The 27,500-nt window shown below is 51.8% G+C and overlaps 1 protein-coding gene across 4 annotated transcripts in view; it reads right to left on the bottom strand.

Annotated features, from left to right (window-relative positions):
• LOC142908545 (protein Hook homolog 1-like) overlaps positions 1-20,625 on the bottom strand; it is a 63,616-nt gene extending 42,991 nt beyond the window's left edge. For all 4 annotated transcript variants that reach the window (XM_076059292.1, XM_076059291.1, XM_076059290.1 and 1 more), the window contains exons 1-4: positions 20,554-20,625; positions 18,964-19,216; positions 10,787-10,854; positions 2,441-2,506 (exon numbers count right to left, since the gene is read on the bottom strand). In XM_076059292.1, coding sequence (XP_075915407.1) covers positions 2,441-2,506; positions 10,787-10,854; positions 18,964-19,039 — 210 coding nt within the window. In that variant the 5' untranslated portion in view covers positions 19,040-19,216; positions 20,554-20,625. The remainder of the gene's footprint in view (positions 1-2,440; positions 2,507-10,786; positions 10,855-18,963; positions 19,217-20,553) is intronic.
• Between the last annotated feature and the right edge of the window lie 6,875 nt (positions 20,626-27,500).

Genomic DNA, 27,500 nt, shown 5'->3' with positions numbered 1-27,500 from the left:
ACACACACAGAGACACACACAGAGACACACACAGAGACACACACAGAGAGACACACACAGACACACACAGAGACTCACACAGAGACACACACAGAGACACACACAGAGACACACACAGAGACACACTCACAGACACACACAGAGACACACACAGAGACACACACACAGACACATACAGAGACTCACACAGAGACACACACAGAGACACACACAGAGACACACACAGAGACACACACAGAGAGACACACACAGACACACACAGAGACTCACACAGAGACACACACAGAGACACACACAGAGACACACACAGAGGCACACACAGAGACACACTCACAGACACACACAGAGACACACACAGAGACACACACACAGACACACACAGAGACTCACACAGAGACACACACAGAGACACTCACAGAGACACACACAGAGACACACTCACAGACACACACAGAGACACACACAGAGACACACACAGAGACACACACAGAGACACACACAGAGACACACTCACAGACACACACAGAGACACACACAGAGACACACACACAGACACACACAGAGACTCACACAGAGACACACACAGAGACACACACAGAGAGACACACACAGACACACACAGAGACACACACAGAGACACACACACAGACACACACAGAGACACACACAGAGACACACTCACAGACACACACAGAGACACACACAGAGACACACACACAGACACACACAGAGACTCACACAGAGACACACACAGAGACACTCACAGAGACACACACAGAGACACACTCACAGACACACACAGAGACACACACAGAGACACACACAGAGACTCACACAGAGACACACACAGAGACACACACAGAGACACACAGAGACACACAAACAGACACACACAGAGACACACACAGAGACACACACAGAGACACACACAGAGACACACTCACAGACACACACAGAGACACACACAGAGACACACACACACAGACACACACAGAGACTCACACAGAGACACACACAGAGACACTCACAGAGACACACACAGAGACACACTCACAGACACACTCACAGACACACACAGAGACACACACAGAGACACAGAGACACACACAGAGACACACACAGAGACACACACAGAGACACACACACAGACACACACAGAGACACAGAGACACACACAGAGACACACACAGAGACACACACAGAGACTCACACAGAGACACACACAGAGACACACAGAGACTCACACAGAGACACAGAGACACACACAGAGACACACACAGAGACACAGAGAGACACACAGAGACACACACAGAGACACAGAGACACAGAGACACACACAAAGACACACACAGAGACACACACAGAGACACACACACAGACACACACAGAGACACAGAGACACAGAGACACACACAGAGACACACACAGAGACACACAGAGACACACACAGAGACACACACAGACACACACAGACACACAGAGACACACACACACAGAGACACACACAGAGACACACACACAGACACACACAGAGACACAGAGACACACACAGAGACACACACAGAGACACACACAGAGACTCACACAGAGACACACACAGAGACACACAGAGACTCACACAGAGACACAGAGACACACACAGAGACACACACAGAGACACAGAGAGACACACAGAGACACACACAGAGACACAGAGACACAGAGACACAGAGACACACACAGAGACACACACAGAGACACACACAGAGACACACACAGAGACACAGAGACACAGAGACACACACAGAGACACACACAGAGACACACAGAGACACACACAGACACACACAGACACACAGAGACACACACACACACACACAGAGACACACACACAGACACACACAGAGACTCACACAGAGACTCACACAGAGACTCACACAGAGACACAGAGACACACACAGAGACACACATAGAGACACACATAGAGACACACACACAGAGACACACACAGAGACACAGAGACACACACAGAGACACACACACAGAGACACACAGAGACACACAGAGACACACACAGAGACACAAAGACACACAGAGACACACACAGATACACACACAGAGACTCACATAGAGACACACACAGAGACTCACACAGAGACACACACAGAGACTCACACAGAGAGACACACAGAGACTCACACAGAGACACACACAGAGACACACACAGAGACACACACAGAGACACACTCACAGACACACTCACAGAGACACACACAGAGACACACATAGAGACACACACAGAGACACACACAGAGACTCACACAGAGACATGGCTGTAGTAGGAGTGATAGTAGTGGTCGCTATGGTTACCGTGGTTACTATGGTTACCGTGGTTACTATGGTTACCGTGGTTACTATGGTTACCATGTTCGTAACAAAGATGTCCGAGTGTTTGTCTCACCTGTCTCTCGAGCTCCCCTGAAGTCTCATTTAGCGTGGGATGAGACAGCTCCTCCTTGGTCATCAGCTACGGAGACACGGGGGGGAGACACGGGGAGAGAGACACGGGGAGAGAGACACGGGGAGAGAGACACGGGGAGAGAGACACGGGGAGAGAGACACGGGGGGGAGAGAGACACGGGGGGGAGAGAGACACGGGGAGAGAGAGAGACGGGGAGACACGGGGAGAGAGACACGGGGAGAGAGACACGGGGAGAGAGACACGGGGAGAGAGACACGGGGAGAGAGACACGGGGAGAGAGAGACACGGGGAGAGAGAGACACGGGGAGAGAGAGACACGGGGAGAGAGACACGGGGAGACACGGGGGGGAGACACGGGGAGAGAGACACGGGGAGAGAGACACAGGGAGAGAGACACGGGGAGAGAGACACGGGGAGAGAGACACGGGGAGAGAGACACGGGGAGAGAGACACGGGGAGAGAGACACGGGGAGAGAGACACGGGGAGAGAGAGACACGGGGAGACACGGGGAGAGAGACACGGGAAGAGAGACACGGGGAGAGAGACACGGGGAGAGAGACACGGGGAGAGAGAGACACGGGGAGAGAGACACGGGGAGAGAGACACGGGGAGACACGGGGGGGAGACACGGGGAGACACGGGGAGAGAGACACGGGGAGAGAGACACGGGGAGAGAGACACGGGGGGGGAGACACGGGGAGAGAGACACGGGGAGAGAGAGACACGGAGAGAGAGACACGGGGAGCACGGGGAGAGAGACACGGGGAGAGAGACACGGGGAGACACGGGGAGACACGGGGAGAGAGAGAGACACGGGGGGAGAGAGAGACACGGGGAGAGAGAGAGACACGGGGAGAGAGAGACACGGGGGGAGAGAGACACGGGGAGAGAGAGACACGGGGAGAGAGAGACACGGGGAGAGAGAGACACGGGGAGAGAGAGACACGGGGAGAGAGAGACACGGGGAGCACGGGGAGAGAGACACGGGGAGAGAGACACGGGGAGACACGGGGAGAGAGACACGGGGAGAGAGACACGGGGAGAGAGACACGGGGTGAGAGAGACACGGGGAGAGAGACACGGGGAGAGAGACACGGGGAGAGAGACACGGGGAGAGAGACACGGGGAGAGAGAGACACGGGGTGAGAGACACGGGGAGAGACGGGGAGACACGGGGAGAGACACGGGGAGAGAGACGCGGGGAGAGAGAGACACGGGGAGAGAGAGACACGGGGAGACACGGGGAGAGAGACACGGGGAGAGAGACACGGGGAGAGAGACACGGGGAGAGAGAGACACGGGGAGAGAGAGACACGGGGAGAGAGACACGGGGAGAGAGAGACACGGGGAGACACGGGGAGAGAGACACGGGGAGAGAGACACGGGGAGAGAGACACGGGGAGAGAGAGACACGGGGAGACACGGGGAGAGAGACACGGGGAGAGAGAGACACGGGGAGAGAGACACGGGGGGGAGAGACACGGGGAGAGAGACACGGGGAGAGAGACACGGGGAGAGAGAGACACGGGGAGAGAGACACGGGGAGAGAGAGACACGGGGAGAGAGAGACACGGGGAGAGAGACACGGGGGGGAGAGACACGGGGAGAGAGACACGGGGAGAGACGGGGAGACACGGGGAGACACGGGGAGACACGGGGAGACACGGGGCGACACGGGGAGAGAGACACGGGGGGGAGACACGGGGAGAGAGACACGGGGAGAGAGACACGGGGAGAGAGACACGGGGAGAGAGAGACACGGGGAGACACGGGGAGAGAGACACGGGGAGAGAGACACGGGGAGAGAGAGACACGGGGAGACACGGGGAGAGAGACACGGGGAGAGAGACACGGGGAGAGAGACACGGGGAGAGAGACACGGGGAGAGAGACACGGGGAGAGAGACACGGGGGGGGGAGAGACACGGGGAGAGAGACACGGGGAGAGAGAGACACGGGGAGAGAGACACGGGGAGAGAGACACGGGGAGAGAGAGACACGGGGAGAGAGACACGGGGAGAGAGACACGGGGGGGAGACACGGGGAGAGAGACACGGGGAGAGAGACACGGGGAGAGAGACACGGGGAGAGAGAGACACGGGGAGACACGGGGAGAGAGACACGGGGAGAGAGACACGGGGAGAGAGAGACACGGGGAGACACGGGGAGAGAGACACGGGGAGAGAGACACGGGGAGAGAGACACGGGGAGAGAGACACGGGGAGAGAGACACGGGGAGAGAGACACGGGGGGGGGAGAGACACGGGGAGAGAGACACGGGGAGAGAGAGACACGGGGAGAGAGACACGGGGAGAGAGACACGGGGAGAGAGAGACACGGGGAGAGAGACACGGGGAGAGAGACACGGGGAGAGAGACACGGGGAGAGAGAGACACGGGGAGAGAGACGCGGGGAGAGAGAGAGACACGGGGAGAGAGAGACACGGGGAGAGAGAGACACGGGGAGACACGGGGAGAGAGACACGGGGAGAGAGAGACACGGGGAGAGAGAGACACGGGGAGAGAGAGACACGGGGAGAGAGAGACACGGGGAGACACGGGGAGACACGGGGAGAGAGACACGGGGAGAGAGACGCGGGGAGAGAGAGACACGGGGAGAGAGACACGGGGAGAGAGACACGGGGAGACACGGGGAGACACGGGGAGAGAGACACGGGGAGAGAGACACGGGGAGAGAGACGCGGGGAGAGAGAGACACGGGGAGAGAGACACGGGGAGAGAGAGACACGGGGAGAGAGACACGGGGGGGAGACACGGGGAGACACGGGGAGAGAGACACGGGGAGAGAGAGACACGGGGAGAGAGACACGGGGAGAGAGACACGGGGAGAGAGACACGGGGAGACACGGGGAGACACGGGGAGAGAGACACGGGGAGAGAGACGCGGGGAGAGAGAGACACGGGGAGAGAGACACGGGGAGAGAGACACGGGGAGAGAGACACGGGGAGAGAGAGACACGGGGAGAGAGACACGGGGAGAGAGAGACACGGGGAGAGAGACACGGGGAGAGACACGGGGAGAGAGCCACGGGGAGAGAGACACGGGGAGAGAGACACGGGGAGAGAGACACGGGGAGAGAGACACGGGGAGAGAGACACGGGGAGAGAGAGACACGGGGAGAGAGACACGGGGGGGAGACACGGGGAGAGAGACACGGGGAGAGAGACACGGGGAGAGAGACACGGGGAGAGAGACACGGGGAGAGAGACACGGGGAGACACGGGGAGACACGGGGAGAGAGACACGGGGAGAGAGACACGGGGAGAGAGACACGGGGAGAGAGACACGGGGAGAGAGACACGGGGAGAGAGACACGGGGAGAGAGACACGGGGAGAGAGACACGGGGAGAGACACGGGGAGAGAGACACGGGGAGACACGGGGAGACACGGGGGGGAGACACGGGGAGACACGGGGAGAGAGACACGGGGAGAGACACGGGGAGACACGGGGAGACACGGGGGGAGACACGGGGAGAGAGACACGGGGAGAGAGACACGGGGAGAGAGACACGGGGAGACACGGGGGGAGACATGGGGAGACACGGGGAGACACGGGGAGAGAGACACGGGGAGAGAGACACGGGGAGAGAGAGACACAGGGAGAGAGAGAGACACGGGGAGACACGGGGTGAGAGAGACACGGGGAGACACGGGGAGACACGGGGAGAGAGACACGGGGAGACACGGGGAGACACGGGGAGAGAGACACGGGGAGACACGGGGAGAGAGACACGGGGAGACACAGTGAGACACGGGGAGACACGGGGAGACACGGGGAGAGAGACACGGGGAGAGAGACACGGGGAGAGAGACACGGGGAGAGACGGGGAGACACGGGGAGACACGGGGAGAGAGACACGGGGAGACACGGGGAGACACGGGGAGAGAGACTCGGGGAGGGAGACACGGAGAGACACAGGGAGACACGGGGAGAGAGACACGGGGAGAGAGACAAGACACGGGGAGACACGGGGAGACACGGGGAGACACGGGGAGACACGGGGAGAGAGACACGGGGAGAGAGACACGGGGAGAGAGAGACACGGGGAGAGAGAGAGACACGGGGAGACACGGGGGGAGAGAGACACGGGGAGACACGGGGAGACACGGGGAGACACGGGGAGAGAGACACGGGGAGACACGGGGAGACACGGGGAGAGAGACACGGGGAGACACGGGGAGAGAGACACAGGGAGACACGGGGAGACACGGGGAGAGAGACACGGGGAGACACGGGGAGAGAGACACGGGGAGACACGGGGAGACACGGGGAGACACGGGGAGAGAGACACGGGGAGAGAGACACGGGGGAGAGAGACACGGGGAGAGACGGGGAGACACGGGGAGAGAGACACGGGGAGACACGGGGAGACACGGGGAGAGAGACACGGGGAGACACGGGGAGACACGGGGAGACACAGTGAGACACGGGGAGAGAGACATGGGGAGACACGGGGAGAGACACGGGGAGACACGGGGAGACACGGGGAGAGAGACTCGGGGAGGGAGACACGGAGAGACACAGGGAGACACGGGGAGAGAGACACGGGGAGAGAGACACGGGGAGAGAGACACGGGGAGACACGGGGAGAGAGACACGGAGAGACACAGGGAGACACGGGGAGAGAGACACGGGGAGAGAGACACGGGGAGGGAGACACGGGGAGAAACGGGGAGACACGGGGAGAGAGACACGGGGAGAGAGACACGGGGAGACACGGGGAGAGAGACACGGGGAGACACGGGGAGACATGGGGAGAGAGACACGGGGAGAGAGACACGGGGAGAGAGACACGGGGAGGGAGACATGGGGAGAGAGACACGGGGTGAGAGACACGGGGAGAGAGAGACACGGGGAGAGAGACACGGGGAGATAGACACGGGGAGAGAGAGACGGGGAGGGAGACACGGAGAGACACAGGGAGACACGGGGAGAGAGACACGGGGAGACACGGGGAGACACGAGGAGACACGGGGAGAGAGACACGGAGAGAGAGACACGGGGAGAGAGACACGGAGAGACACGGGGAGAGAGACACGGGGAGAGAGACACGGGGAGACATGGGGAGAGAGACACGGGGAGACACGGGGAGACACGGGGAGAGAGACACGGAGAGACACGGGGAGACACGGGGAGAGAGACGCGGGGAGAGAGAGACACGGGGAGAGAGACACGGGGAGACACGGGGAGACACGGGGAGAGAGACACGGGGAGGGAGAGACACGGGGAGAGAGACACGGGGAGACACGGGGAGACACGGGGAGAGAGACACGGGGAGAGAGACACGGGGAGGGAGACACGGGGAGAGAGACACGCGGAGGGAGACACGGGTAGACACGGGGAGAGAGACACGGGGAGAGAGACACGGGGAGAGAGACACGGGGAGACACGGGGAGAGAGGCACGGTGAGACACAGGTAGACACACACACAGACAGAGAGACAGAGACACACAGAGACAGAGACACACAGAGAGATAGAGAGACAGAGAAATAGAGGCACACAGAGACAGAGACACACAGAGAGACAGATACAGACAGAGACAGAGACACACAGAGACAGAGACACACAGAGACAGAGACAGAGAAACACAGAGACAGAGACACACAGACACAGAGACACACAGAGACACACAGAGACAGAGAGACACACAGAGACACACAGAGACAGAGAGACAGAAAGACAGAGATAGAGACACAGAGACACAGAGACAGAGAGACACAGAGACACACAGACACAGAGGCACAGAGACACAGAGACAGAGACACACAGAGACAGAGAGACACAAAGACAGAGAGACAGAGAGACACACAGAGACAGAGAGACAGACACACAGAGACAGAGAGACAGAGAGACACAGAGACAGAGACACACAGAGACACAAAGACAGAGACACACAGAGACACAGAGACACACAGAGACAGAGAGACAGAGAGACAAAGAGACAGAGACAGAGAGAGACAGAGACAGAGAGACAGAGAGACAGAGAGACACAGAGACAGAGACACATAGAGTAAGAGAGACAGAGACATAGAGACAGAGAGACACAGAGACACAAAGACACAGAGAGACAAAGAGACACAGAGACAGAGAGACACAGAGACACATAGAGTAAGAGAGACAGAGACAGAGAGACAGAGAGACACAGAGACACAGAGACAGAGAGACACAGAGACACACAGAGACAGAGACACAGAGACACACAGAGACAGAGACACACAGAGAGACACAGAGACAGAGAGACACAAAGAGAGACAGAGAGACACAGAGACACACAGAGAGACACACAGACACACAGAGAGACACAGAGACAGAGAGACACAAAGAGAGACAGAGAGACACAGAGACACACAGAGAGACACAGAGAGACACAGAGAGACAGAGAGACAGGGAGACACACAGAGACAGAGACACAGAGAGACACAGAGACAGACAGAGACAGAGAGACACAAAGAGAGACACAGAGACACAGAGACAGAGACACAGAGAGACAGAGAGACACAGAGAGACAGAGAGACACAGAGAGACAGAGAGACACAGAGACAGAGAGACAGTGAGACAGAGAGACAGAGAGACAGAGACACACAGAGAGACACAGAGACACAGAGAGACACAGAGAGACACAGAGACACACAGAGAGACACAGAGACAGAGAGACACAAAGAGAGACAGAGAGACACAGAGACACACAGAGAGACACAGAGAGACACAGAGACACAGAGACAGAGAGACACAGAGACAGAGAGACAGAGAGACAGAGAGACACAGAGACAGAGAGACAGAGAGACAGAGACACATAGAGTAAGAGAGACAGAGAGACAGAGACATAGAGACAGAGAGACACAGAGACACAAAGAGACAGAGAGACAGAGACACACAGAGACAGAGACACACAGAGACAGAGACACACAGAGAGACACAGAGACAGAGAGACACAGAGACACAAAGACACAGAGAGACAAAGAGACACAGAGACAGAGAGACAGAGAGACACAGAGACACACAGAGACAGAGACACAGAGACACACAGAGACAGAGACACACAGAGAGACACAGAGACAGAGAGACACAAAGAGAGACAGAGAGACACAGAGACACACAGAGAGACACAGAGACACACAGAGAGACACAGAGACAGAGAGACACAAAGAGAGACAGAGAGACACAGAGACACACAGAGAGACACAGAGAGACACAGAGAGACAGAGACAGAGAGACACAAAGAGAGACACAGAGACACAGAGACAGAGACACAGAGACACAGAGAGACACACACAGAGACACACAGAGACACAGAGAGACAGAGAGACACAGAGACCCACAGAAACAGAGACACAGAGACACAGAGACAGAGAGACAGAGAGAGACAGAGAGATACAGAGACACACACAGAGACACACAGAGAGACTCACACAGAGACACTCACAGAGACTCACAGAGAGACACACACAGAGACACACAGAGACACACACAGAGACACACACAGAGACACACACAGAGACACACAGAGAGACTCACACAGAGACACACACAGAGACACACAGAGACACACACAGAGACACACACAGAGACACACACAGAGACACACAGAGAGACTCACACAGAGACACACACAGAGACTCACACAGAGACACACACAGAGACACACAGAGACACAGAGACACACACAGAGACACACACACAGAGACACACACAGAGACACACACAGAAACAGAGACAGAGAGACACAGAGACAGAGAGACAGAGACACAGAGACAGACACACAGAGACAGAGAGACACACAGAGACACAGAGACAGAGAGACACAGAGACACAGAGAGACACAGAGACACAGAGACACACAGACAGACAGACAGAGATAGACAGAGAGACACAGAGACACAGAGATACAGAGACACACAGAGACACACAGAGACACAGACACACAGAGAGACAGACACACAGAGAGACAGAGAGACACAGAGACACACACAGAGACACAGAGAGACACAGAGACAGACAGAGAGACAGAGAGACAGAGACACACAGAGAGACACACAGAGACACACACAGAGACACACAGATAAACAGAGACACACAGATAGACAGAGAGACACACAGAGACACACAGAGACACACACAGAGACAGACAGAGACACAGATAGACACAGAGACACAGACAGATAGACAGAGACAGAGAGACAGATAGACACACACACACAGACACACAAAGACACACAAAGACACACAGAGACACAGATAGACAGAGATAGACACAGAGACACAGACAGATAGACAGAGACAGACAGAGAGACAAAGTCTCACCTCCTGTATGGCAGCCATCACTGCATGTTGCACCGACTCCTCCAGCTGCATTATAGCCTGGATATACTCTACACACTCACATACACATATATATAGTTATATATAGTGACATATAGTGTTATATAGTGTTATATATAGTGTTATATAGTGTTATATACTCTACACACTCACATACACATATATATAGTTATACATAGTGACATATAGTGTTATATAGTGTTATATATAGTGTTATATAGTGTTATATACTCTACACACTCACATACACATATATATATAGTTATACATAGTGACATATAGTGTTATATAGTGTTATATACTCTACACACTCACATACACATATATATAGTTATACATAGTGACATATAGTGTTATATAGTGTTATATATAGTGTTATATACTCTACACACTCACATATATATATAGTTATACATAGTGACATATAGTGTTATATAGTGTTATATACTCTACACACTCACATACAGTTATATATAGTGTTATATAGTGTTATATATAGTGTTATATAGTGTTATATAGTGTTATATACTCTACACACTCACATACACATATATACATAGTTATATAGTTATATATATAGTGTTATATATAGTGACATATATAGTGTTATATATAGTGTTATATAGTGTTATATACTCTACACACTCACATACAGTTATATATAGTTATACACAGTGTTATAGTGTTATATATAGTGTTATATAGTGTTATATACTCTACACACTCACATACATATATATATAGTTATACACAGTGTTATAGTGTTATATATAGTGTTATATAGTGTTATATACTCTACACACACATACACATATATATAGTGTTATATAGTTATATATACACACACATATACATAGTTATAGTGTTATATATAGTGTTATAGTGTTATAGTTATATACTCTACACACTCACATACAGTTATATATAGTTATACATAGTGACATATAGTGTTATATATAGTGTTATATACTCTACACACACATACACATATATATAGTTATATATAGTGTTATATATAGTGTTATATACTCTACACACACACATACACATATATAATTATACATAGTGACATATATACATAGTTACATAGTGTTATAGTGTTACATAGTGTTATATATAGTGTTATAGTGTTATATATAGTGTTATAGTGTTATATATAGTTATATACTCTACACACATACATACACATATATATAGTTATAGTGACATATATAGTGTTATATATAGTGTTATATAGTGTTATATAGTCTACACACACATACACATATATAGTTATACATAGTGACATATATACATAGTTACATAGTGTTATAGTGTTACATAGTGTTATATATAGTGTTATATATAGTGTTATATATAGTTATATACTCTACACACATACACACAGTTAGTGTTATAGTGTTATACATAGTGTTATATATAGTGTTATATAGTGTTATATATTGTTATATACTCTACACACACACACATATATAGTGACATAGTTACACATATACATAGTGTTATATAGTTATATACTCTACACACACATACATATATAGTGTTATATAGTTACACACACAGTGTTATATATATAGTGTTATAGTGTTATATACTCTACACACACACATAGTTACACATATACATAATTACACATATACATAGTGTTATATAGTTATATAGCTATATACTCATACACACAGTTACACACATACACAGTGTTATATAGTTACACACACATAGTACATATAGTTACACATACACACACAGTGTTATACATAGTTATATACTCTACACACATACACACATACATAGTGACAGTGTTATAGTGTTATATATAGTGTTATATACTCTACACACACACATACACACATACACACACATACACACAGTGTTATATAGTTACACACACATAGTTATATACTCTACACACACACACAGTGACACACACACAGTGACACACACAGTGACACACACACAGTGACACACACACACAGTGACACACACAGTATATACACACACACACATAGTTATATACTCTACACACACACATACATAGTGTTATATATATAGTTATATACTCTACACACACATAGTTATACAGTGACACACACAGTGACACAGTGACACACATACATAGTTACACACACACAGTATATACACACACACAGTGACACATACACAGTTACATAGTTACACACACATAGTTACACACACAGTGACACACACACATAGTTACATAGTTACACGCACATAGTTACACACACAGTGACACACACACATAGTTACATAGTTAGACACATAGTTACACACACACACAGTGACACAGTGACACATACACAGTTACATAGTTACACACACAGTGACACACACACAGTGACACACACACAGTGACACACACACAGTGATACACACACAGTGACACACACACAGTGACACACACACACAGTGACACACACACACAGTGACACACACAGTGACACACAGTGACACACACACATAGTGACACACACACAGTGACACACACACACAGTGACACACACAGTGACACACACACACACACAGTGACACACACACACAGTGACACACACAGTGACACACACACAGTGACACACACACAGTGACACACACACACAGTGACACACACACACAGTGACACACACAGTGACACACAGTGACACACACACATAGTGACACACACACAGTGACACACACATACAGTGACACACACAGTGACACACACACACACAGTGACACACACACACAGTGACACACACAGTGACACACACACAGTGACACACACACACACACAGTGACACACACACACAGTGACACACACAGTGACACACACACAGTGACACACACACACACACACAGTGACACACACAGTGACACACACAGTGACACACACACAGTGACACACACACAGTGACACACACAGTGACACACACACAGTGACACACACACAGTGACACACACAGTGACACACACACAGTGACACACACAGTGACACACACACAGTGACACACACAGTGACACACACACACACACAGTGACACACACACACAGTGACACACACAGTGACACACACACAGTGACACACACACACACAGTGACACACACACAGTGACACACACAGTGACACACACAGTGACACACACACAGTGACACACACAGTGACACACACACAGTGACACACACAGTGACACACACACAGTGACACACACACACAGTGACACACACACACAGTGACACACACAGTGACACACACACAGTGACACACACAGTGACACACACACAGTGACACACACAGTGACACACACACAGAGTGACACACACAGTGACACACACACAGTGACACACACACACAGTGACACACACAGTGACACACACAGTGACACACACACACACACAGTGACACACACACAGTGACACACACACACAGTGACACACACAGTGACACACACAGTGACACACACACAGTGACACACACACACAGTGACACACACACACAGTGACACACACACAGTGACACACACAGTGACACACACACAGTGACACACACACAGTGACACACACAGTGACACACACACACAGTGACACACACAGTGACACACACAGTGACACACACACAGTGACACACACAGTGACACACACAGTGACACACACACACAGTGACACACACACACAGTGACACACACACAGTGACACACACAGTGACACACACACACAGTGACACACACACACAGTGACACACACAGTGACACACACAGTGACACACACACACAGTGACACACACAGTGACACACACACACACAGTGACACACACAGTGACACACACACAGTGACACACACAGTGACACACACACACAGTGACACACACAGTGACACACACAGTGACACACACAGTGACACACACAGTGACACACACACAGTGACACACACACACAGTGACACACACACAGTGACACACACACAGTGACACACACAGTGACACACACAGTGACACACACACAGTGACACACACACACAGTGACACACACAGTGACACACACAGTGACACACACACAGTGACACACACAGTGACACACACACAGTGACACACACACAGTGACACACACACAGTGACACACACAGTGACACACACACAGTGACACACACAGTGACACACACAGTGACACACACACACAGTGACACACACACAGTGACACACACACAGTGACACACACAGTGACACACACACAGTGACACACACAGTGACACACACACAGTGACACACACACAGTGACACACACAGTGACACACACAGTTACACACACACACAGTGACACACACACAGTGACACACACACAGTGACACACACAGTGACACACACACACACAGTGACACACACAGTGACACACACACACAGTGACACACACAGTGACACACACACACAGTGACACACACAGTGACACACACAGACACACACAACCACACAGACACACACACGCGTGTCTAAGTAGAGGGTGTCTAAGTAGAGGGTGTCTAAGTGTGGTGTCTAAGTAGAGTGGTGTCTAAGTGTGGTGTCTAAGTAGAGGGCTGTCTAAGTAGAGCGGTGTCTAAGTAGAGGGCTGTCTATCTAGAAGTCTGTCTAAGTATCACACGAACGGGCTGTCTAAGTGTGGTGTCTAAGTGTAGTGTCTAAGTAGAGTGGTGTCTAAATAGAGTGGTGTCTAAGTAGAGTGGTGTCTAACTAGAGTGCTGTCTAAGTAGAGTGGTGTCTAACTAGAGTGGTGTCTAACTAGAGTCGCGTCTAAGTGGGGTTGTCTAACCAGAGTGGTGTCTAACTAGAGTGGTGTCTAACTAGAGTGGTGTCTAACTGGAGTGGTGTCTAACTAGAGTGGTGTCTAACTAGAGGGCTGTCTAACTAGAGGGCTGTCTAACTAGAGTGGTGTCTAACTGGAGTGGTGTCTAACTAGAGTGGTGTCTAACTAGAGTGGTGTCTAACTAGAGGGCTGTCTAACTAGAGCAGTGTCTAACTAGAGTGGTGTCTAACTAGAGTGCTGTCTAACTAGAGTGGCTGTCTAACTAGAGTGGTGTCTAACTAGAGTGGCTGTCTAACTAGAGTGCTGTCTAACTAGAGCGGTGTCTAACTAGAGCTGTGTCTAACTAGAGCGGTGTCTAACTAGAGTGGTGTCTAACTAGTGTGGCTGTCTAACTAGAGTGGTGTCTAACTAGAGCTGTGTCTAACTAGAGTGGTGTCTAACTAGAGCGGTGTCTAACGAGTGTGGCTGTCTAACTAGTGTGGCTGTCTAACTAGAGCGGTGTCTAACTAGAGTGGTGTCTAACTAGAGCTGTGTCTAACTAGAGCTGTGTCTAACTAGAGCGGTGTCTAACTAGAGCGGTGTCTAACTAGAGTGGTGTCTAACTAGAGCTGTGTCTAACTAGAGCGGTGTCTAACTAGAGTGGTGTCTAACTAGTGTGGCTGTCTAACTAGGTGTGGCTGTCTTAACTAGAGTGGTGTCTAACTAGAGTGGTGTCTAAATAGAGCGGTGTCTAACTAGTGTGGCTGTCTAACTAGTGTGGCTGTCTAACTAGAGTGGTGTCTAACTGGAGTGGTGTCTAACTAGTGTGGCTGTCTAACTAGAGTGGTGTCTAACTAGAGCTGTGTCTAACTAGAGTGGTGTCTAACTAGAGTGGTGTCTAAGTGTCACACGAAGTGGCTGTCTAAGTGGGGGTGTCTACGTGTGGCTAAGTAGAGCAGTGTCTAACTAGAGTGGCTTTCTAAGTGGGGGTGTCTAAGTGTGGCTGTCTATCTAGAGTGGCTGTCTAACTAGAGTGGTGTCTAACTAGAGTGGTGTCTAACTAGTGTGGCTGTCTAACTAGAGCTGTGTCTAACTAGAGTGGCTGTCTAACTAGAGCTGTGTCTAACTAGAGCTGTGTCTAACTAGAGCTGTGTCTAACTAGAGCGGTGTCTAACTAGAGCGGTGTCTAACTAGTGTGGGTGTCTAACTAGAGCTGTGTCTAACTAGAGCGGTGTCTAACTAGAGCGGTGTCTAACTAGTGTGGGTGTCTAACTAGAGCTGTGTCTAACTAGAGCGGTGTCTAACTAGAGTGGTGTCTAACTAGAGTGGTGTCTAACTAGTGTGGCTGTCTAACTAGAGCTGTGTCTAACTAGAGTGGCTGTCTAACTAGAGCTGTGTCTAACTAGAGCTGTGTCTAACTAGAGCGGTGTCTAACTAGAGCGGTGTCTAACTAGAGCGGTGTCTAACTAGTGTGGGTGTCTAACTAGAGCTGTGTCTAACTAGAGCGGTGTCTAACTAGAGCGGTGTCTAACTAGTGTGGGTGTCTAACTAGAGCTGTGTCTAACTAGAGCGGTGTCTAACTAGAGTGGTGTCTAACTAGAGTGGTGTCTAACTAGTGTGGGTGTCTAACTAGAGCTGTGTCTAACTAGAGCTGTGTCTAACTAGAGCGGTGTCTAACTAGAGTGTTTGTCTAACTAGAGTGGTGTCTAAGTGGGGCTGTCTAAGTAGATCTGTCTAACTAGAGCTGTGTCTCACCTTCACCACACAACCCCCAGGGGTGACCCACGTCAGCTGTCTGGACTATCTAGAACTCTGTCTAAGTGTCACACGAAGTGGCTGTCTAACTAGAGGGGCTGTCTAAGTGGCTGTCTAACTAGAGCGGTGTCTAACTAGAACTCTGTCTAAGTGTCACACGAAGTGGCTGTCTAACTAGAGTGGCTGTCTAAATAGTGTGGTGTCTAACTAGTTTGCTGTCTAACTAGAGTGGCTGTCTAACTAGTGTGGCTGTCTAACTAGAGTGGTGTCTAAGTAGAGCGGTGTCTAAGTGGCACACGGAGGGCCTGTCTAACTAGAGTGTTTGTCTAACTAGAGTGGTGTCTAAGTGGGGCTGTCTAAGTAGAGCTGTCTAACTAGTGTGGTGTCTAACTAGAGTGGTGTCTAAGTGTGGCTGTCTAAATAGAGGGCTGTCTAAGTAGAGCTGTCTAACTAGTGTGGCTGTCTAACTAGAGTGGTGTCTAAGTGTGGCTGTCTAAGTAGAGGTGGTGTCTAACTAGAGTGCTGTCTAACTAGAGTGGTGTCTAACTAGAGTGGTGTCTAACTGGAGTGGTGTCTAACTAGAGTGGTGTCCAACTAGAGTGGTGTCTAACTAGTGTGGCTGTCTAACTAGAGCTGTGTCTAACTAGAGTGGTGTCTAACTAGAGCGGTGTCTAACTAGAGTGGTGTCTAAGTGTCACACGAAGTGGCTGTCTAAGTGGGGGTGTCTAAGTGTGGCTGTCTAAGTAGAGTGGTGTCTAACTAGAGCTGTGTCTAACTAGAGCGGTGTCTAACTAGAGCTGTGTCTAACTAGAGCGGTGTCTAACTAGAGCGGTGTCTAACTAGTGTGGGTGTCTAACTAGAGCTGTGTCTAACTAGAGTGGCTGTCTAAATAGTGTGGTGTCTAACTAGAGCGGTGTCTAACTAGAGCGGTGTCTAACTAGAGTGGTGTCTAACTAGAGTGGTGTCTAACTAGAGTGGTGTCTAAGTGTCACACGAAGTGGCTGTCTAAGTGTGGGTGTCTAAGTGTGGCTGTCTAACTAGAGTGGTGTCTAACTAGAGTGGTGTCTAACTAGAGCTGTGTCTAACTAGAGTGGTGTCTAACTAGAGTGTTTGTCTAAGTAGAGGGCTGTCTAAGTGGGGCTGTCTAACTAGAGGGCTGTCTAAGTGTGGCTGTCTAACTAGAGGGCTGTCTAAGTGGGCTGTCTAACTAGAGGGCTGTCTAAGTGGGCTGTCTAACTAGAGGGCTGTCTAAGTGGGCTGTCTAACTAGAGGGCTGTCTAAGTGTGGCTGTCTAACTAGAGCTGTGTCTAACTAGAGCGGTGTCTAACTAGAGCTGTGTCTAACTAGTGTGGGTGTCTAACTAGAGCGGTGTCTAACTAGAGCGGTGTCTAACTAGAGCTGTGTCTAACATAGAGCGGTGTCTAACTAGAGCTGTGTCTAACTAGTGTGGGTGTCTAACTAGAGCGGTGTCTAACTAGAGCGGTGTCTAACTAGAGCTGTGTCTAACTAGAGGCGGTGTCTAACTAGAGCTGTGTCTAACTAGTGTGGGTGTCTAACTAGAGCGGTGTCTAACTAGAGCTGTGTCTAACTAGAGCCGTGTCTAACTAGTGTGGGTGTCTAACAAGAGCGGTGTCTCACCTTCCTTTCGATCACAGTTCACCGCACAGCCCAGGATGAGCTGCAACATGCGAGTTGTATCATCTGAATCGCACATTCCCACGTGGCTGCTGGTGGTGGAGGTGGTGGTGGTGGTGGTGGACACAGGGGCGGTGGAGGCGGTGGTGGAGGTGGAGGCGGTGGTGGAGGTGGAGGCGGTGGTGGAGGTGGAGGAGGTGGAGGCGATGATGGCCGGGTCAGGGACGACGAAGCCGGAGATAGACACTCCCAGCACCTGGGGTGTCAACAACATCATCAACTTCAACAACAACAACATCAACAACATCAATAACAACAACAACAACAACATCAACAACAACATCAACAACATCATCAACACATCAACAACAACAACATCAACAACATCAACAACAACATCATGGTGAGTGGGTGGGTGAGTGAGTGAGTGGTGAGTGTGTGGTGAGTGAGTAGTGAGTGAGTGGTGAGTGAGTGGTGAGTGAGTGGTGAGTGAGTGGGTGGGTGAGTGGGTGGGTGAGTGAGTGAGTGGTGAGTGGGTGGGTGGGTGAGTGGGTGGGTGAGTGGGTGGGTGGGTGAGTGGGTGGGTGAGTGGGTGGGTGAGTGAGTGAGTGGTGAGTGGGTGAGTGGGTGAGTGAGTGGTGAGTGGGTGAGTGGGTGGGTGAGTGAGTGGGTGGGTGAGTGAGTGAGTGGTGAGTGAGTGGTGAGTGAGCAGTGAGTGAGTGGTGAGTGAGTGGTGAGTGTGTGTGTGAGTGAGTGGTGAGTGGGTGGGTGGGTGAGTGGGTGGGTGAGTGGGTGAGTGAGTGGTGAGTGAGTGGTGAGTAAGTGAGTGGGTGAGTGAGTGAGTGGTGAGTGAGTGAGTGAGTGGTGAGTGGGTGGGTGAGTGAGTGAGTGAGTGGGTGAGTGAGTGAGTGGTGAGTGGGTGGGTGAGTGAGTGGTGAGTAAGTGAGTGGGTGAGTGAGTGAGTGGGTGGGTGAGTGAGTGAGTGGTGAGTGGGTGGGTGGGTGAGTGGGTGGGTGAGTGGGTGGGTGAGTGAGTGAGTGGTGAGTGGGTGAGTGGGTGAGTGAGTGGTGAGTGGGTGAGTGGGTGGGTGAGTGAGTGGGTGGGTGAGTGAGTGAGTGGTGAGTGAGTGAGTGGTGGAGTGAGTGGTGAGTGAGCAGTGAGTGAGTGGTGAGTGAGTGGTGAGTGTGTGTGTGAGTGAGTGGTGAGTGGGTGGGTGGGTGAGTGGGTGGGTGAGTGGGTGAGTGAGTGGTGAGTGAGTGGTGAGTAAGTGAGTGGGTGAGTGAGTGAGTGGTGAGTGAGTGAGTGAGTGGTGAGTGGGTGGGTGAGTGAGTGAGTGAGTGGGTGAGTGAGTGAGTGGTGAGTGGGTGGGTGAGTGAGTGGTGAGTAAGTGAGTGGGTGAGTGAGTGAGTGGTGAGTGAGTGAGTGAGTGGTGAGTGGGTTGGGTGAGTGAGTGAGTGGGTGAGTGGTGAGTGAGTGAGTGGGTGGGTGAGTGAGTGAGTGGGTGGGTCAGTGAGTGAGTGAGTGGTGAGTGAGTGTGAGTGAGTGTTAAGTGGTGAGTGAGTGGTGAGTGAGTGGTGAGTGTGATACTCTCACATTGTGGTAGTAGTCCAGGACTGCCTTCAGACCTTCTTGAGGTACTCACCTGCACACAGAGACACTCACCCACTCACTCACACTCACTCACCACTCACTCACCACTCACTCACCCACTCACTCACTCACCACTCACTCACCCACTCACTCACTCACCCACTCACTCACTCACCACTCACCCCCACTCACTCACCACTCACTTACCACTCACTCACCACTCCACCACCCACTCACCACTCACCACTCACTCACCACTCACTCAGCACCCACTCACTCACTCACCACTCACCACTCACTCACCACTCACTCACCACTCACCACTCACTCACCACTCACTCACCACTCACCACTCACTCACCACTCACCACTCACTCACCACTCACTCACCACTCACCACTCACTCACCACTCACTCACTCACTCACCCACCCACCCACTCATTCACCACTCACTCAATCACCCACTCACTCACCCCACTCACCCACTCACTCACCCACCCACTCACCCACTCACTCACTCACTCACCCACTCACTCACTCACCACTCACTCACCACTCAGTCACTCAGCTCACTCACCCACTCACTCACCACTCACTCACCACTCACCACCCACTCACCACTCACCACTCACTCACCACTCACTCACCACCCACTCACTCACCACTCACCACTCACTCACCACTCACCACTCACCCACCACTCACACTCACTCACCACTCACTCACCACTCACTCACCACTCACCACTCACTCACACTCACTCACCACTCACCACTCACTCACCACTCACTCACCACTCACCACTCACTCACCACTTCAACTCACCACTCACCACTCACCACCACTCACTCACCACTCACCACTCACTCACACACTCACTCACTCAGTCACTCACCACTCACTCACCACTCACTCACTCACCACTCACTCACCACTCACTCACCACTCACCACTCACTCACCACTCACCACTCACTCACCACTCACTCACCACTCACTCACTCACCACTCACTCACCACTCACTCAGTCACTCACCACTCACTCACTCACTCACCACTCACTCAGTCACTCACTCACTCACTCACCCACTCACCCACTTACTCACTCACCACTCACTCACCACTCACTCACTCACTCACCACTCACTCACCACTCACTCACCCACTCACTCACTCACCACTCACTCACCACTCACTCACTCACTCACCACTCACTCACTCACCACCACTCACCATCACTCACTCACCACCACTCACCCACTCACCACTCACCACCCACTCACTCACCACTCACCACTCACTCACCACTCACCACTCACTCACCACTCACTCACCCACTCACTCACCACTCACTCACCACTCACTCATACACCACTCACTCACCACTCACTCAGTCACTCACCCACTCACTCAGTCACTCACTCACCACTCACCACTCACTCACCACTCACTCACTCACCCACCCACCACTCACTCACTCACTCACCACTCACCTACTCACTCACCACTCACTCACTCACCCACTCACTCACCACTCACTCACCACTCACTCACCACTCACTCACCACTCACTCACTCACCACTCACTCACTCACCACTCACTCACCACTCACCCACTCACTCACTCACCACTCACTCACTCACCCACTCACTCACCACTCACTCACTCACTCACCACTCACCCACCCACTCACTCACCACTCACTCACCACTCACTCACCACTCACCACTCACTCACCACTCACTCACCACTCACTCACCGCTCACTCACCACTCACCACTCACTCACTCACCACTCACTAAATCACCACTCACCACTCACTCACCACTCACTCACGCACCACTCACTCAATCACTCACCCACTCACTCACCACTCACTCACCACCCACTCACCACTCACTCACCACTCACTAACTCACCACTCACTCACCACTCACCCACTCACTCACTCACCACTCACTCACTCACTCACCACTCACTCACACTCACTCACTCACTCACCACTCACTCACCACTCGCTCACTCACTCACCACTCACTCACTCACCACTCACTCACCACTCACTCACTCACCACTCACTCACTCACCACTCAGTCACCACTCACTCACCACTCACTCACCACTCACTCACCCACTCACTCACCCACACACTCACTCACTCACTGCTCACTCACTCACCACTCACTCACCACTCACTCACTCACTCACCACTCACCCACTCACTCACTCACTAGATGGTGGTGGTGATGGTGGTGGTAGTGATGGTAGTGATGGTGATGGTAGTGTTGATGGTGATGGTGGTGATGGTGGTGGTGGTGATGATGGTGATGGTGGTGGTGGTGATGGTGATGGTGGTGGTGATGGTGATGGGGTGATGGTGGTGGTGGTGATGATGATGGTGATGATGGTGATGGTGGTGGTAGTGATGTTAGTGATGGTGATGATGTTGTGATGGTAGTGATGGTGGTGTTGATGGTGATGGTGGTGATGATGGTGGTGGTGGTGGTGATGGTGGTGGTGATGTTAGTGATGGTGATGGTAGTGTTGATGGTGATGGTGATGGTAGTGTTGATGGTGATGGTGATGGTAGTGTTGATGGTGATGGTGATGGTAGTGTTGATGGTGATGGCAGTGATGGTAGTGATGGTGATGGTAGTGTTGATGGTGATGGTGATGATGATGGTGGTGATGGTGATGATGGTGATGGTGGTGGTGGTGGTGATGATGATGATGGTGGTGGTAGTGATGTTAGTGATGGTAGTGATGGTGGTGGTGGTGATGATGGTGGTAGTGATGTTAGTGATGATGATGGTGATGATGGTGATGGTGGTGGTAGTGATGGTGATCATGTTAGTGATGGTGATGATGTTAGTGATGGTAGTGATGGTGGTGGTGATGTTAGTGATGGTGATGATGTTAGTGATGGTAGTGATGGTGGTGGTGATGTTAGTGATGGTAGTGATGATGGTGGTGGTGATGGTGATGGTGGTGGTAGTGATGGTGGTGATGATGGTGATGGTGGTGATGATGGTGATGATGGTAGTGATGGTGGTGATGTTAGTGGTGGTAGTGATGGTGGTAGTGATGTTAATGATAGTGATGGTGATGATGTTAGTGATGGTGATGATGGTGATGTTAGTGATGGTGGTGGTAGTGATGGTAGTGATGGTGATGATGATGGTGATGATGTTAGTGATGGTGGTGGTGATGGTGGTGGTAGTGATGGTGGTAGTGATGTTAATGATAGTGATGGTGATGATGTTAGTGATGGTGATGATGGTGATGTTAGTGATGGTGGTGGTAGTGAGTGGTAGTGATGGTAGTGATGGTGATGATGTTAGTGATGGTGGTGGTGATGGTGGTGGTAGTGATGGTAGTGATGGTGATGATGGTGATGGTGGTGATGGTGGTGATGGTGGTGGTGGTGATGGTGGTGATGGTGGTAGTGATGTTAGTGATGGTGGTGATGGTAGTGATGGTAGTGATGTTAGTGATGGTGATGGTGATGATGTTAGTGATGGTGGTGGTGATGATGGTGATGGTAATGATGGTGATGTTGATGTTTAGTGATGGTGATGATGGTGATGGTGGTGGTGGTGATGGTGGTGATGGTGGTAGTGATGTTAGTGCTGGTGGTGATGGTAGTGATGGTAGTGATGTTAGTGATGGTGTGGTGATGATGTTAGGTGATGGTGGTGGTGATGATGGTGATGGTAATGATGGTGATGTTGATGTTAGTGATGGTGATGATGGTGATGGTGGTGGTGATGGTGGTTGCTGTGATGTTGGTGATTGTTAGTGATGATGGTGGTAGTGATGTAGTGATGATGGTGGTGGTGGTGGTAGTGATGATGTAGTGATGTTTACTGATGGTGGTAGTAGTGATGTTAGTGATGGTAGTGATGATGGTGATGATGTTAGTGATGGTTAGTGATGGTAGTGATGGTGGTGGTAGTGATGTTAGTGATGGTGGTGGTGATGGTGGTGATGGTGGTGGTAGTGATGATGGTGATGATGTAGTAATGTTAGTGATGGTAGTGATGTTAGTGATGTTGGTGGTGATGGTGGTGATGATGGTGATGATGTTAGTAATGTTAGTGATGGTAGTGATGTTAGTGATGGTGGTGGTAGTGATGTTAGTGATGTTAGTGATGATGGTAGTGATGGTGGTAGTGATGGTGGTAGTGATGTTAGTGGTAGTGATGTTAGTGATGTTGGTGGTGTTGGTGATGATGGTGATGATGGTGGTGATGTTAGTGATGATGGTGGTGATGGTAGTGATGGTGATGGTGGTAGTGATGGTGGTAGTGATGGTGATGATGTTAGTGATGTTAGTGATGGTGGTAGTGATGGTGATGATGTTAGTGATTGGTGGTGGTAGTGATATTAGTGATGGTGGTAGTGATGGTGATGATGGTGGTGATGGTGGTGGTAGTGATGTTAGTGATGGTAGTGATGATGGTGGTGGTGATGTTGGTGATGGTAGTGATGATGGTGATGGTGGTGATGATGGTGGTGATGGTGGTGATGGTGATGATGGTGGTGGTGGTGATGGTGGTGATGGTGGTGATGATGGTGGTGATGGTGGTGGTGGTGATGGTGGTGATAGTGATGTTGGTGATGATGTTAGTGATGTTGGTGATGGTGGTGATGGTGGTGATGGTGATGGTGGTGATGGTGGTGATGATGTAGTGATGTTAGTGATGATGGTGATGTTGATGGTGATGGTGGTGATAGATGTTAGTGATGGTGATGATGGTACTAGTGATGGTAGTGATGGTGGTGCTAGTGATGTTGGTGATGGTGGTGGTGATGGTGGTGATGGTGGTGCTAGTGATGTTAGTGATTGTTAGTGCTAGTGTTGGTGATGATGGTGATGTTGGTGATGATGTTGGTGATGTGGTGATGATGGTAGTGATGATGTTGGTGATGGTGGTCCACCTTGAGTCTCCAATTGTCACCCACATCTTGCTTGAGCGTGAGAACCAGGCCTCATTAAACCACGAAGGGTCTCTGTGGAGACACGGGAGAGAGACACGGGGAGAGAGAGACACGTGGAGAAAGACACGGGGAGAGAGACACGGGGAGAGAGACACGGGGAGAGAGACACGGGGAGAGAGAGACATGGGGAGAGAGAGAGACACGGGGAGACACGGGGAGAGAGACACGGGGGGAGAGACACGGGGAGAGAGAGAGAGACACGGGGAGAGAGAGACACGGGGAGAAAGACACGGGGAGAGAGAGACATGGGAGAGAGACACGGGGAGAGAGAGACACGGGGAGAGAGAGACATGGGGAGAGAGAGAGACACGGGGAGACACGGGGAGAGAGACACGGGGGGAGAGACACGGGGAGAGAGAGAGAGACACGGGGAGAGAGAGACACGGGGAGACACGGGGAGAGAGACACGGGGAGAGAGAGACACGGGGAGAGAGACACGGGTAGAGAGAGATGGGGAGAGAGACATGGGGAGACACGGGGAGAGAGACACGGGGAGAGAGACACGGGGAGACACGGGGAGACACGGGGAGAGAGACATGGGGAAGAGGACATGGGGAGAGAGAGAGACACGGGAGAGAGACATGGGGAGACACGGGGAGACACGGGGAGAGAGAGACACGGGGAGACACGGGGAGAGAGACACGGGGAGAGAGAGACACGGGGAGAGAGACACGGGTAGAGAGAGATGGGGAGAGAGACATGGGGAGACACGGGGAGAGAGACACGGGGAGAGAGACACGGGGAGACACGGGGAGACACGGGGAGAGAGACATTGGGGAGAGAGACATGGGAGACACGGGGAGACACGGGGAGAGAGACATGGGGGAGAGAGAGAGACACAGGGGGAGAGAGACACGGGGAGAGAGAGACACGGGAAGAGAGAGACACGGGGAGAGAGAGACACGGGGAGAGAGAGACACGGGGAGAGAGACACGGGGAGACACGGGGAGACACGGGGAGAGAGACACGGGGAGACACGGGGTGAGAGAGACACGGGGAGAGAGAGACACAGGGAGAGAGAGACACAGGGAGACACGGGGAGAGAGACACGGGGAGAGAGACATGGTGAGAGAGACACGGGGAGACAGAGACACAGAGAGACACTGGGAGAGAGAGACACGGGGAGAGAGACACGGGGAGAGAGAGAGACGGGGAGAGAGACACGGAGAGAGAGAGACACGGGGAGAGAGACACGGGGGGAGAGACACGGGGAGAGAGAGACACGGGGAGAGAGAGACACAGAGAGACACGGGGGAGAGAGACACGGGGGGAGAGACACGGGGAGAGAGAGAGAGACACGGGGAGAGAGAGACACGGGGAGACACGGGGAGAGAGACACGGGGAGAGAGAGACACGGGGAGAGAGACACGGGTAGAGAGACACGTGGAGAGAGACATGGGGAGACACGGGGAGAGAGACACGGGGAGAGAGACACGGGGAGACACGGGGAGACACGGGGAGAGAGACATGGGGAGAGAGACATGGGGAGACACGGGGAGACACGGGGAGAGAGACATGGGGAGAGAGAGAGACACGGGGAGAGAGAGACACGGGGAGAGAGAGACACGGGGAGACACGGGGAGACACGGGGAGAGAGACATGGGGAGAGAGAGAGACACAGGGGGAGAGAGACACGGGGAGAGAGAGACACGGGGAGAGAGAGACACGGGGAGACACGGGGAGACACGGGGAGAGAGAGACACGGGGAGACACGGGGAGAGAGACACGGGGAGAGAGAGACACGGGGAGAGAGAGACACGGGGAGACACGGGGAGACACGGGGAGAGAGAGACACGGGGAGAGAGACATGGGGAGAGAGAGAGACACAGGGGGAGAGAGACACGGGGAGAGAGAGACACGGGGAGAGAGACACGGGGAGACACGGGGAGACACGGGGAGAGAGACACGGGGAGACACGGGGTGATGAGAGACACGGGGAGAGAGAGAC

This window comes from Petromyzon marinus, assembly GCF_048934315.1.
Source record: "Petromyzon marinus isolate PM22_M1 ecotype Great Lakes invasive population chromosome 85 unlocalized genomic scaffold, UKy_Petmar_22M1.pri1.0 chr85_unloc.4, whole genome shotgun sequence".
NCBI classification, from domain to species: Eukaryota; Metazoa; Chordata; class Hyperoartia; order Petromyzontiformes; family Petromyzontidae; genus Petromyzon; species Petromyzon marinus.
This window is presented reverse-complemented; position numbering and strand designations above follow the sequence as displayed.